Genomic DNA, 15460 nt, shown 5'->3' with positions numbered 1-15460 from the left:
ACATTGGAGGAGGCAGCCTTGGGCCTGCTGCTTCGACGCTACTATCGCCTCCACTATGGGTGCCTATTGCAGCAATGGGTAAGAAACACCCTTACGTAGCAATGCCCTTCGGGCCTCCGCCAATGCACCACCAACAACGCTATCTCCTCCAGCAATTGGCTCTGTTAATCACGACAACTCTCAGCAGATTCAACTTGGCGCACCTCCACACGATCTCCAGTCAATCCACTGGCATAGGAGCGATCGTACACAATCTCAATTCAACAGACTCATATCAAGGCTCAACCGAGACTCTAGCTCTTGACGCTCCCAATGCTCAATGCGTCGGCTCTTCTCCACAGCACTCAAAAAGACGTTAACTACCATGACGGGCTCCTTCGCTCAAGCCATGAAGGGCTACACTACAACCACCACTGCGCCACCGCTCGGAAAGCTCCCTCCGAGCAGCTACTGGTCATACAGGTATCGAGTCCCTTCACTGCAAACAAGGAGGAACTCTCAACAACAGATCCCTCGTTCGAGCGGCAACCTCCACACTACTATCCCCACGAACAACGCACAGCACGTCTGTGGCTCACCAGCACGCCGCTGCCAACAGAGGCAGAATTTACCGTCAGATCTACTCACCATACCACAATGAGTCTTCTTCTTATGGTCGTGTCTCTCCTCGATGCGCATTAGATCGAATGTTTAAGGTAAAGCAGTTCTATGATTATGAATATGACGGACAAACTAAAAAAACTAAAACAAAATATATTTATGTATTATTACCCTCTGTCCTGGACGCACAGAAGGGCCAGGTCGTTAAGGGTGTTCATACCATCATAACACTTATAGTGCAAAAAAAAATATCTTCCTGCATTAATTAAATATGATATTATATATATAGACATGGTCTCAAATAGACATGGTCTCAAGATAGAAAAACTATCTTGGACACACCTTTTGTTGGTTGAGAGAATATCTTAATAACATATCAAATTAAGGAAACCACTCATATAAAATACAAACAGATTCTTTACATAAAAAGATCACAACTAAAACAAGTGAAATTACATTCTCCAACCATTACAACAACTCCTGACTCCTGACTCAATTTTGTCGTGGCCTTTCGATAAGGGGATTCAGACGATTTGGAACGGATACTTGACTTCGACTTGGATAAATCAACAATTACAACAACTTCCGTCTCAATTTTGTCGTGGCCTTTCGACCAGGAGATTCAGACGATTTGGAACGGATACTTGACGTGGACTTGGATAAATCAACAATTACAACAACAAGTTCCGACTCAATTTTGACGTGGCCTTTCGGTCAGGAGATTCAGACGATTTGGAACGGATACTTGACTTTGACTTGGACAAATCGGACTCCTCCCATTTTTTTATCACATTGCGGGATCTGCTTTTCTTAGAGTCACACATGCTCGATAAAGATGTTCCTGCCAAAACCATGCCTCAAATCTATTATTATGTAAATACTTAAAATGAATTGTTGAGATCAGAAGAAAGGGGATCTAAGGGACCCACCTTCTCCTGCACCTAGATTGACATACAGATCGACGATGTTGGGGCAATTGCTGCGGCACTCGGAAGAACAAAACTTGGTACTAAATTCCGGTTCGTGTAGAGAATCGGTGGACATTCCAACAGCCATCCGTTCCAAGCCGCACGCACTTATGCACTCCTCGCTTTCGATCCATCCCACCAATTTCTCCGCCATCACGACCGATGACTATATATATATATGCGCGCAATTATTGTTAGTCTTTCAAAAAACTTATGATCATCGCTAATGACGTATCTATTAACAATACTAATTGTGTTTTTATGATTGAAGACGTCAACAATCAAAAGGTACCTGGCATTGAAATTGCAAGGTGCCGTCCTCCGTTACATCCTTCTCGAGCACACATCTATTACCAGTGGACGAGACAGAGAAGGCGCAGAGTTCCACGGGAAGCTCCTCGCACTTGATAATGGCGCCTGAACAAATACAGTACATCAACACGACATATTAACTAAGTAACGCCCACAAGACCTTTATGATTAATCCAATAATTATTACAAACAGCGAGTAACAAGAACAAGACATAAATAGATCAAAGAACTCACTCTGTACTACAGGCACAGCAATGGACATTAATATGATGAGGGAAAATATGCAGGAGGATGAAGGTGCAGCATGAATGAGCTTGGTGGAGGCCATCACTACTCAGAAACAATACACTGAGAAAAACCAACCCAATCAGCTGAGCTGTTTAGCGTCAGTGAGTTTGTAGGTGTGGGTGAGAATGAGAATGAAATGATGTATTTATTATAGCGTGAGGCCGTTGAACGCCACTGTGCCCATACAAGGGATGAGTGAATGTGTGTAGTACCGTGGAAAAGTGTTTCAAAGATGGCGACGAGCTCAAGATTATTTTGACGTATGGAACAGGCATGCCTTTTCCTCCACGAATCGCGGCTAATTTAATGGGGCTGTCGCTCTCAGGTCTGCGACAGGCTCGCCGACTATATGCGCCTACAAGATTGGAGTTCCACTTGTTTCTTGCATTGCACGTTCCCAATTCTCATCCGCGATTTTAAAATTGGTGATAATATATTCCTTTACGATTATAATGGTTGATGATATATTCATTTCTTCTGTAGCTAGTCTGTCGGGCGGTCAAAATGGAAGAAGGCACACCATCCATGGAATTTAAGTAGTGAGGGTGATGGACATCACATATACACTGAACATTTAAATTTCAAAATATGAGCCATTAAAGTCAGTTGTGAGTAAGAAGAAACGTTTAAATTTCAAAATGTGAGTAATTGAAGTCAGGTAATAACAAGAGAATATAATTGCACGTTTCTTTTCCACGGACCATTCTTGAATGCACTCATTATACAATAACATTTTCAAAGTGATATAATAAAACATTATGAAATAATATAAAGCTGGGAGAGATGTTCTCACTCCGCATAAATAACAAAAGGGTCAGGGCCTACTTGATTGCATCACAAGAAAACATCATGAATAAGAGTGGATTGCGTAACCTAGAAGGAAGCATTAAGCATCTGAGAAGGATTGCGTAATCTAGAAGGGAGGAAATGTGTTCAAAATATCTCAATGAAGAGTGAAATATATAATAATTGATAATAATTATTTTAATTATATCATGCTTTATTGTGATATTAGGAAATGTGTTCAAAATATCTCAATGAAGAGTGAAATATATAATAATTGATAATAATTATTTTAATTATATCATGTTTTATTGTGATATTTTGAAATTTAATAATAATAATATTTATTTTAATCATAAATTTAAAATTCAAGTTATATTTCTTTTTATGTTTATAGGATTAGATTAAGTTGTAAATATTTTTATATGCGTGGAAATTTGGGTTAAAATGATTCTTGTTTCCATAATCATCTTACACGTTTCACAAGCATGTTTTTATAATCATTTTACGGTTTCATAACCATGTTATGGGTTTTATGAGAGAATGAATTTATCAAGTGTAACGAATATCAAAAAATAAAGTTTCTGTTTTCATAACCATCTTTTGGGTTAAAATTGTTTTTAAGAGAGAGGGAGGACAAGAGAGGGAGGACGACGAGGGAGAGAGTAAGAGTTAATTGCAAACAGAGAGAGACCTGAATGGTTTCACAATCAAGTTTTATTTGGTTTTTACAACTTTTTGAAGTTTGACATTCTTAAAGTAGTAAGGGAATCAAAGAAGGAAGGATGTATGCGGAGGGCTCTCAATTTGATTTTTATATGCCCCATTCCCAAAAGGCAAAAGTATCGATCTTTCAATCATTAGAGACCTATTTCCTGTTGTAATATAATCTACATGTTGATTATGAAAGTCATTTTTTTAAGAATTAAACCAATACTAAGTGATATTGTTTCAAAAGACAAATTTAGATTCCTCCAGAAATGTCAGATTCATGACACAATATTTATAGCACAAGAGTCCATGTACTCCATTAAAATGAAGAAGATCCTTGTGATAGCTATGAAGTTAAACCTATCAAATCATATGACAAGGTGAATTGGGAACAAAATTGTTAGATAACTAAAGCAGGTGAAAATGTTGTCATAGGTTCAAATCTCTCACCTTCTTTTTGTTAACCACATTCTCCTTTTTTGTATGGCTCAGTTCCATATATTAGTGTTTTGAAATGTATCGAAGAAAAATTTGAGCTAATCACACTGTTGACAGTGTTGGAGTTGCCAACATTCAGGGGGTCTCCTCGATATGAAGTCCCACCTAGACCTCACATTGTTTGGTGTAGGAGTCCCATCGGTATAAAGGCTCGGTTGCCAAATCCTTAAATATTTTCTTTGGTTGTAACTGTCAACAAGAGAGAGGGATGCAATGGTGTCTTCGAAAAAAAACAAGTTGTGTTTGGTGAGTGTTTAGTTGTAAATGTGTTGAGGTTCTTCTACTACTGAGAGGGGAGAAAAGTGAGCGTCTAAGTTAAAGGTATTAGCACCACCCAAGAAGAGACACACATGAACTGGAAGGATACATCTAACATCTAGCAGAATAGTCCACAGAGGATGCGATGGTCGTTACAACCAACAAATGAAGAAAGATATGTATAATATCCTGTGGAATAGTCCACAAGGATGGGACAACAATGGCAACCATTACAACACATTCTCAATAAGGTAAGTACTAAAACAAATGAAATAGTTCAACTATATTAGGACATGTGAAAGAAAGCATGAAATACAAACATCTGCATAATAGTCTTACAAACATTCATAATCCATGCATGAAGAATGTGTTGGCCTTGAAGGTTTTTGTTATGAAGTAAAAGTTCTAAGACACGTGTTTACAATGTATATCACTAACTCTAGTAGTGGAGCATTGAAGCCACCCCTTGCTCCTCAAAGAACTAATTTGTCTCTCTAATGCCTTGCAGGACGAGCCAAGGTGAAAAGTCCTTTGCTCATATAATGAGGGAGTATATATAACCAAGGGTGACTCTTTGACTACCCTCATGAATGTTTGACTTCTTATGACTTTTCAAATTACATGACTCTTTACATTCCATGTGTGTCCTTTGGACTTACGCTTTAAAATAAATTATGAATACAATATACATGATCCACAATGGTGATGTGGCATATGACCACTCATGACATGACACTAGAGGCATGGGTTGCTTGATGATGTGGCAATGCCAAGCCACTGTTGCTGCTAAGTGTTGGATGTATTCTTGAAGATGATTTCTTTTCACCTCTGCATGGATTTCTGATAAGGAATCTTCAATGATCTCAAGTCTTGGATAATGGTCGCAAAATAGAGTCTGTTTTCTTTCTCTTAATCAATCAACTTATAAGCTACAAGAGAGTATTTGAGCATGCTCCCATCCTTCTTCTCCTCCTCCATCATCTTTCAATAACATGATAGGATACTTATTCCTACAATTCACCCATGACGAGACGACATCAATACGAAAATATCCTAGTCTAAGGTGAGGCATTCTAGTCCAGCAATTGAGCCAGGAACAAGTGACAGGTTGGGAAGGGGGACTGAGGGACTACACAGTGCACAATTCTAGCACCTAGGGGAAAAGCTTGAGCCCTAAGACTGCGTAGTGTGCAGTTTAGGCAAGTCCGAGGGACAAGACTGTGTAATTTTTCAAGCCAGTGGGACAGGTTGAGGGAATGGGCACAAGGAGAGCTAAATGCGCAGTTCTAGGAGTCAAGGAAGGTTGGAAAACTGTACAACTACATAGTTCAAGGGCTCACAGGATGATATTGTGACTTGAGGATGTGAAGTGTAGAGTTTAAGCTTGGGTGAGGACATGATTGCGCAATTCTAAAGGTCAAGGCCGAGGCTTCAACACATAAACTGTGTAGTCTAGCAGTCCTAGGAGGCAAGAACTGCACATACCGTAGCGACAAGAAGAAATTTCATATCTAGAGGAGCGATACTATGCAGTGCACAGCTCAGGAGAGGTCCAGTGAATCTAGGTTGCTCGGTCGGGAAGTTTTTCCGAAAATGGCTAAGTGTGGGATCGGTGTGAATGGTGATAAACTTTGACTGGGATCACACACTTAGGATATTTTGACGAGATGAAAAAAATATCATCTGAACACATGAATAAAAAATTTCCCTCCGTGCAACAACTTTATGGAAAGTTACGAAAAGTGAGACACATAAGATGGACTTTGGGGCGATCGTGACGACACTTGCGCGATAGTGCTCAAGACTTGGTGAATGAGTGTGATAGATGTTTACATAGTTATAAAAACTCATATAGACAAATATAGACCCTTGAAACCATCAAAATAGGCTTGTACACATTTTACGGCAGCCAAACATGCCAAAATACGACAATTTACTCCACATACCAAAGGGACCAAAATACTTCAAGAAATATAATGAAATAAGCTTCGGTGTTTGCGACATCAATGTAAAATAGCAAGGAAGGCTCCAAGATTAACTGTAAGTGAAAATTATGGAGGGCGTTGTAGCAGCGACAACACACAAAAATGAAAATAAACATGGAGAAGTTGATCCTCCATAAGAATATCTCTCCTCCAGTTAAAAAATATTTGGTTGATTCTTTTTCTTTTGAGATATCATAGCTACAAGATGGTTTCAAGTACTTAGGATTCTATCTTAAGCCAAATTATTATAAAAGTGAAGATTGGTTATGGTTGATTCGAAAGTTTGAGGCTAGGATATCCATATGCATAAATCAACTCCTCTCTAAAGTGGGGAACTAATACTAATAAATTATTTAGTGGAAATCATTCCTATCTATTGGACATTAATTACATCCATCCAAAATGCATCATAAATAGAATCAAGAAAATATGCCACAAAGTTTTGTTGGCAAGAAACAAGCATCTAGATGGTAGCCCACTATTTAGGTTGTAGGATGATTTCATAACCCAAAATGATGGGGGGTTTGTGATTAAAAGAGAAATATTTTTTTCAAATCATTAACAGCCAAGAGCCTTTGGAGGTTTCTAAATAATAGATCCCTCTGGGGACAAACTGTGGAGAGAAAATATTTCGAAGGAAAATTGGAGTTAGAATGGATCTATTTCCTAGAAAGTTTCTTCCATCCTCTTCTATAATTTGAAAATCCCTTTGTGATGCCTTCCCTATTATAGGTAGTTTACATGGCATGTGGGAAATGGAAAAAAAAAATATATCGAGATAAATCCATGCATTGGAACATGGGACCAATATACACTTTTAGGCCATCTAATCACCTCTATACTTTCAATGGTTGTTTTCTTGCTAGTTGATGCTAGGAATTGGGATGTTCATACATGGGGAGTCCATGGTTGGAAGTTGTCAAAGGATTTTTCTTTAAAAAATATTGAAGCCTAGGAGTGGAAAAAATATGCCAACTTACTTGCCTTAGTTATAATTAGAATCAATCACAAAGCTAATGACAAATTGGCAGGGTCAAAGATCCTAAACTCGAGGGAATATAAAACCAAACTAGGATATCAAGCCTAGTTTGAGACAATGGTTAGAGGAGAAGTTGTTTTGTGGGGAAAATTCTTGTGGAAATGAAAAGGCTCATTAAAGAGTAAACATGCTCTATGGTTAACTCTGTGAAATAAACTACTCATGTGGGGTAATGGCTTGAAGAGGGGATGGACATGTCCTAATCATTGTTTGTTGCATAGAAATAATGAAGAAATAGTTTTACACTTTTTCATCAGTTGTCCATATGCTACTTCGATTAGACTATGGTATTAACTAAATACTCACACACACCACATCATGGAAAAAAGCTTCACTTGTTGACTATGTCAAGGAATGTTCTCAGGATGTATCACTCCAAAATTACCCCACCTTCCTAGCATTATGGGTTCACTCCATTTGGTGGGAAAATAACATGGAGATCTTCCAAGAAAAAACATCCTAGCTAAGATGGTTATGTCTATGATCAAGTCTCAAGTAAATGCACACAAAGAGTTTCCAAAGAAAAAGAAACCTATAATGCCTTCCATGCCTCCACTAAAGGAAGATATGTCCTGGGGCTATTTTAATGGAGCTAGCCAGGGTGATCCTCCATTATGTGGTTCAGGTTTTGTTCTCTCTATAAACACTAATACACATGGGCGAAAAATTAAATGGTAAAATATAACGGAAGGGATAAAATCCGAAAAATGTTGAAAGTTAAATGTATTTTTGTTTTTTTTTTTTTAAATCTCGACAGCCATCGAATATCCGACATGTTAATTTTTCATCAATTGTTCTATGTTTCAACTATTACTTCAACAATATCCAATATCATCCAATTTAACAATTTCCATTTCTTAAATTTAACCAATGACAGTAGAGAAATAATAGATAAAACAATTATTCAAATGCAGAATGAAAGACGACCAAGAGACAAGAGAGATGATATTTGGTCAATGACCAGGGGAAAACCCCACTAGGTGGAAAACCCTTCTGAATATTATTCTATTAGATTGTCCTCAAATTTTCAACAGAGAGAGTACATCATCCAAGAGACAAAGTAACTTTGACTAGATAATATCCAAAACCAATATACAATATTCAATCAATATTATCTCAAATCAGTATACCAATGTCAAAATGATGAGGAAGAGTCAATTTTGGTTAACTTTTGAATTTGCAAAAAGCCAACAGCAGTTGACTGCCCTAATGAGTCAAGTCAACAATAGTCAAATCATGGTCAAATTTGCTTCAATTTAATTTGATCAAAGCCTAGTTAATGTGGCCCTTTTGCTGGTAAAGGATCTATCAAAACAACTCCAACAACTTTGGTCCAACTTGGTCAATGGAGAGATAAAAGTAAAAATCTGTTCTACATTCAAACATGTGGTCAATAGAAGTAAAAATCCTCAAGATTCCTCAATTTTAGAGTCCAAAAATGCGACCTGATGGGACATACCTTCTCCAAGAAAATCAAAGTCAAAAGTATACTTTTGACCCTTAATCAATGTTCATCAAACTTCAACTATATAAAATTCAACACTAGTTAAAGGTGGTCCAGCTGCTTCAAAATTTCATCCTTCCTTCCTTTCTGAATTGGGCTTCCTTAATCAGATCCAAAGCCCAAGAAAACCAATCCAAACCAAACTCCCAATCATCAAAAGTCAAATATGCAAATAGAGAATTCAAAGATGCCTCTAAACCCTCCCAAGTGTGAAGAAGAATAGAGTTTCCTCTAACCTATACGAACCAAACAATTGAAGAGAGAGAAAAATAATGTGTGTTTCGTGATGTCCAAATGAGGCAAGCGGGCACTTGTATTTATATGAAACTTGAGGGGTGCCATTTTGGCCATGAGATGTTTCATTTGACTCAAGGTTACCTTTGACAATTTTGTATTTATGGCCTTGACCTCAAAAATCCACTTTTCCTTATCTAAATTGAGTTCATCAAAAATCAATTTTGGTCCTCACAAAAATAGGAAATCAATGCAATGATTATCTCTATCAAATGAGTTGTCCAAAGTGTAATTTGGCCCTACTTGAAAAATTTAGCCCTCACTCTCAAGTAGGGGAAATTCCACCTACCAATATATGACGATCAATCATCATGCCATCATGTACCATATTTGCTTATATCTTCTCATCTCATGTTAAACATTATTTAATCTAAATAAGAGGAAATGTTGCATGGGAGCTTGAGCTATCACCCTGTCTCTGTCATCATCGGGGAGACTCTGCTACTGCCTAAAATCATCATCATCATCATCATCGGGGAGCCATAGCTACCACCCAAAACCAAAGACAACAGGTGGGATCAACCTACGCGAGTGTGTAGGGATCACACTCTATCCCAAAGTCCTTGACAATAGGTGAGATCAACTTACCAGAGGTAAGGATAACACCCTACCATATTATCCCTGATCATCCATCTTAACCCTAAAGCGTTATATGGTAGAACACTTGCATCCACCAACTTGGGTGAGATCCACCTACTACAAGGAGTGGGGATCACACTCTATCCCAATTCCCTTCAACTATTGGACAAATGGGAAAGTTTATCCCACAATGTGGGTAGGATGTTAACTGATGCATACTCTGACTAGGGGAGGTTCGAAGTCTCAACATCCTATCGGTTAGAGGTCTCTCATCCCCAGGAGCCCTATAGCTCCATTCCTCACCCTAGGAGCTCAACCAACGGGGAAGAGCACTGCTCAGTTTTCTTGATCAACCCATACCCTTATTCGAAAGGGTCATCTCAACCATTCCAACTTTCTCTCTGAAGACAAAGAACTTCCCTTTTGGCAAAGCCTTGGAAGTTGGTGAGGATATCATCTATCTACTCATCTGTTGAAATATAGAGGAGTCTCACAACTCCTCTCTGCACCAAATCACATATGTAATGATACATAATCTCGATATGTGTAGAATTATCATGAAACATAGGATTCTCTAATAAACGAATCCCAATAGATGATTGTCATGTCAAGAACCAAGTCAAATAGGATGGCTGCAATATACTCATCCAAGGTAGTGTTAAGGGCTACAGATTTCTACTTCCTACTCATCCACGATATCATGGCAGATCCCAGACTAAAACAAAATCCAGAAGCACTCTTCCTGTGGACAACACTACCAGCCCAATCTTCATCTACGTATCCATGTAGTATAACATCTCTAACGAAATATCTCAATCCAAGGTTAATAATCCCATGCAGATATCTCAATATGTGCTTGGAAATGACAAAATGTATGTGGTGAGGCTCAGTCATAGTTAGCTCAAACTATTAACTGGGAAGAATATGTCAGGGCGAGTGTTTACAAGAAACATCAGAGCACCAACAAGTTGTCTAAACTCACAGGGGCTTCCTAGGTTTGGTCCAACAAATTCTCCACCCAACTTCTTGAAATTCATCTCCATAGGTGTAGGCAAGGACTTGCACTCAACCATGCCAAATCTTCCAACAATTTTACAACATATTTTCCTTTGAAAGGAAAATCTTTCCCAATGTTTGCAATACTTATAGTCCCAGGAAATAGTGTATCAAACCAAGGTCTTTCATCTCAAACTCAAAAGCAAACTCCCTCTTACATTATAGAATGGGGGGGTTTGCACCTATTATGAATAATTCATCAATATATAATAATAATAATGAGAGGCATACCTTGGATCATTTTAAATTACAAGTTTGAATCAACATTGCTCCTTGTGAATCCAAACTTCATCAAGTAATTGTTGACATGAGCATACCAAGCACAAGGGGATTGCTTCAATCCATACAGATATTTCTACAAACAACATACATGGGTCTTCCTGTCATGAACTTCAAAGCCTGGAGTTTGTTCAACACACACTTCTTCTTGTAGAAAACCATGTAAGAAAGCATTATTGGCATCCAATTGATGAAGAGTCCATCCCTAACTTGCACTAAGGGCTATTATCAAACGAATGTTAGTATATCGAGCCATCAGAGAAAATATATCATTGTAATCTTCTCCCTCTTTTTGGTAGAATCCATGGGCTACAAACCTAGCTTTGTATTTTTCAATGCTTCCATCAACCCCATGCTTGATCTTATAGAGTCATTTCGAAGTCACCACTAATTTTCCTTTTCGTCTCGACATAGAATCCCATACATCGTTCTTCATGATTGAATCATATTCTTCATTATGGCATCCTTCCAGACTTGTTATTTCATGAGTTATTCAAAGGTATGAGGCTCATCTTGAATCATATTGCTCATATGTACAACATATGCTCAGTAACTACATGGCTTCTTTCTTTTCCCTAAAATTTCCATGAGCAACAACATGTTTCTCGACATCTTGTAGAGTGTCATTGAGCCAAATTGGTATTTACTTCATAGGGGGATCACATGGAGGAGGATCTAAAGGGTCCATATGATCTATGTGATCATCAATAATTTACTTGTCACATTTAGGCACAAAAGGACCTTCTAGAATTTCCAGATCATCACTCTTGTCTTCAGGACGAGGAGGTGGAGGGAGGTCCCTTTCTTTTCTAAGGGAAACATCTTCATCAAATGTTACATCCCTACTAATTTCAACCTTCATTTGACTATAAATATAGATTCTAAATGTTTTATAATCTTCACTATATCCAACAAACATACATTTCCTTCCTATAGCTTCTATCTTTTTTCTTTTGTCCTTCGACACATGGAAGCATACAGGCTAGCTGAAAAATTCATAGATGAACAATATCAAGCTTGACACCTATGAATACTTCCTTGAGAGTCTTGTTGTCCAAAGCTTAATGAGGAATAATAATTTGAACATATATTGATATATAATTTTTTTTAGCCAAAAGGAATTTTAGCAACTCTTGATCATGGAGCATGGCTTAGGAAACTTCTACAATGTTCTTGTTCTTTCTCTCATCCACTTGATTTTGTTTGGGTGTGTACGACACAATATTCTCCTTCTTAATTCCTTCCTTCTTCTAAAATTATATAATTTCATTTGAGATGTATTCCCTACGGTTGTCGGACATGAAGATCTTTATTTTCTTCCTTGAAATATTTTCAACCAAAGACTTGAACTCCTTGAATAATTCAAATGCCTTATCCTTGTGCTTCAAATAATATAACCATGTCTTCCTTGGGAAATCATTGATGAAGGTGGTGTAATAGAAATGACCCCAAGTGAATGTATGGGAATTGGACCACATATATCTAAATGAATGAGATGAAGGATGTCTTTCATTTTATTTTCATTAGAGGGGAATTGTTCCCTTCTCTTCTTTCCACAGGCACAGCCAAGGAATACTCAATCATGTTGAGCTTGATCATCAGGGATCCCAGAGACCAACTTCTTCAATTTTGCAATAACATCATAATGTAGATGGGTCATCCTTCGGTGCCACAACTCACTTTGATGATTTGTATTATGGACCATAGCTATAAGGGGTCTTATAGTCATGCTATAGAGTCCTTCAAACCTTGATCCCAATATGAAGGTATTTCCCATATAGGATCCAAGAGGCAAAGTGATTAATTTTCCTTTGATGAATGAAACCCTCATTCCTTTATCCTCCAAGGTATATATCAATACCAAATTCTTCTTCAATATCACATCACATCATGAATAAAAATAGATTCCCCACTGTTAAAATGAAATTTGACAGAACCAAAGCCCTTTATGGTTGTTCAATGCTTGAAAGGAACGTGGAAGCCTCTATTTTATTTCTTAGAATTCATGATGCCATACTTACTAATGCCTTTAATAAAGGCTAAAACAATATGCACTTTCTGGAGTTATGGCTACTTTGATCATTTTTGTGATCATAAAATTATACTCTCTGCATACTTACAGAGGTACTATGCTAAATAGTGGCACTTGGAATTACATAAATGATTGATAATTAAAAACATTATGATTAAAAATAATTTAATTGAGAAACACTTATTGGATTCCTTGGTTAATACACCACTACATATCATCTTTGGGGTGATAGACTACCAAAGGTGTTTGTTTTCAGGCTAATAAACCACTCTTAGAGTGCTTTGCACAGCTGATAAACCATCTGTAATTAAAATATTGTGTGGAGTGGCCATGGTTTATAAGAATACTGGTAGGTAACAATCAATTTTTATAAAGACTTCTTTTTTCTTTTACAAAATTAAACAAGGGATAAAAGGCTAGAAGTAAAAGTAGAATATTTTCATCGTTGTAGATATTTATGGTTATTAATAAAACATAATTACTTTTACTTATTGGTATTTCCTAAAAAAAATCCTCCATTTTGAAGGGAAAGGATCCCCTTTGGGTTGTTGTTGTTAAAGAACTGTCATGACTAGAGATAGATGTCATGAGTGAAATATGACCTAAAAAGTAGATTACAAGAGATAAAATTAATCTAAATGAAAAAAAAGGTTCCAGTGGGAGATATAGAATGGAAAAAATATAATGATGACAAAAAGAAGAAGTGAAGAACATCAAGCACAATGTTATTTTCTGAGGTAGGGGGAATGTAATATCCCTAGAACGTGCATATTAACATTTGGCATTTATGATTTAAATAATATTAAAATATTGTTGTATTAATATTTTTGGCGTGCGGTTGTTACTCTTGATGTGCTATGATTAGCACCAAGAATTGGTTAGAAACTCCTCATCGCCTCGATTTAGAACAAATTTGCAACTACCAAATCCATCACAAAGAATGAATTGATTCAAGGAATTCAAGGGGGGTAGTTGTAAGGTAGAAGGTAGAAGGTGTTTGTTTTCAGGCTAATAAATGACTCTTAGAGTGCTTTGCACAACTGATAAACCATCCATAATTAAAATATTGTGTGGAGTGGCAATGGTTTCTAAGAATACTGGTAGGTTACAACGAGTTTTTATAAAGACTTTCTTCTTCTTTTTTACAAAATTAAACAAGGGATAAAAGGTTGGAAGTAAAAGTAGAATATTTTCATAGTTGTAGATATTTATGGTTATTAATAAAACATAATTACTTCTACTTATTGGTGTTTCCTAAAAGAAATCCTCCATTTTAAAGGGGAAGGATCCCCTTTGGGTTGTTGCGGTTAAAGAACTATCATGACTAGAGATAGATGTCATGAGTGAAATATGATCTAAAAAGTAGATTACAAGAGATGAAATAAATCTAAATGAGAAAAAAAAGTTCTAGTGGGAGATAAAGACTAGAAAAAAATATAATGATAAAAAAAGAAGAAGAGAAGAACATCAAGCACAATGTTATTTTCCGGGGTAGGGGGATGTAATATCCCTAGAACGTGCATATTAACATTTGGCATTTATTATTCAAATAATATTAAAATATTATTGTATTAATATTTTTGACGTGCGGTTGTTACTCTTGACTTCAAGGGGGGTAATTGTAAGGTAGAAGGTAGCAAACATGTTGACACAATATCAGGTAACAACATGTTGATTATAATGGACTCATTATTTTTTCATTCGAAAACCTTCTTAATCATAATTAATATTGATATATATATATATATATATATATATATATATATATATATATATATATATATATATAGTGGGGAGTCTCACAACTCCATTTTCAAAGTAAATACATGTTACATGAATAAAAACCCCACAATGTGGATATGGAAACATTTATCTCTTGATTTTTCTCTAAGTGGTGTGTTTTACCCCTCAGATTCCAATTACAACGATATAACAAGGGCAACTAGCGTTGTTGTAGTCCCTGCCGGCATGCAATTTCAGGAAACACCCAAATTCAATGATAAATTGAGGGCTATGCAATTTCAGGACACACAAATTCAATCATAAATGACTAATTATCTAAATGAGTTAAAAAACTAATTTAAACATGAATGTGGCTAAATGACTTTAAATATGAATGTACATTGATTTTATTAAGCAACAACCAATGGAACTAAATTAGCTCAATTGTACCTTTAACACCTGCTTGAGTAGATTGTATACACAAAGGAATGTCCATTTCTCTTTTCTTTAAAAAACTTGTGTATAGATTGCCTCAGTGTTTCTTTGATACAT

The 15460-nt window shown here is 36.7% G+C and overlaps 1 protein-coding gene across 1 annotated transcript; it reads right to left on the bottom strand.

Annotated features, from left to right (window-relative positions):
- Window positions 1-1014: 1014 nt before the first annotated feature.
- On the bottom strand, window positions 1015-2272 carry LOC149153068 (uncharacterized). Its single transcript, XM_089445267.1, has 4 exons — window positions 2115-2272; window positions 1861-1985; window positions 1530-1734; window positions 1015-1441 (listed from the first exon to the last, which is right to left on the bottom strand). The coding sequence occupies exons 1-4, from the start codon at window positions 2206-2208 to the stop codon at window positions 1272-1274; spliced, it is 594 nt and encodes a 197-aa protein (XP_089301393.1). The 5' UTR covers window positions 2209-2272; the 3' UTR covers window positions 1015-1271.
- Window positions 2273-15460: the final 13188 nt, after the last annotated feature.

The sequence above is a fragment of the Pinus tabuliformis genome, chromosome 9, assembly GCF_031772625.1.
Source record: "Pinus tabuliformis cultivar Carrire ecotype Pingquan chromosome 9, CPIR1, whole genome shotgun sequence".
NCBI classification, from domain to species: domain Eukaryota; kingdom Viridiplantae; phylum Streptophyta; class Pinopsida; order Pinales; family Pinaceae; genus Pinus; species Pinus tabuliformis.
This window is presented reverse-complemented; position numbering and strand designations above follow the sequence as displayed.

What these genes read in the sequence shown, in the direction of transcription:
- LOC149153068 (XM_089445267.1), bottom strand. Translation starts at nt 2,208, where the DNA reads ATGGCCTCCACCAAGCTCATTCATGCTGCACCTTCATCCTCCTGCATA. An exon ending in TGCTGTGCCTGTAGTACAGA is followed by an intron (nt 1,986 to 2,114) that starts GTGAGTTCTTTG and finishes GTATTTGTTCAG; the next exon opens with GCGCCATTATCAAGTGCGAG. An exon ending in CCTTGCAATTTCAATGCCAG is followed by an intron (nt 1,735 to 1,860) that starts GTACCTTTTGAT and finishes ATATATATATAG; the next exon opens with TCATCGGTCGTGATGGCGGA.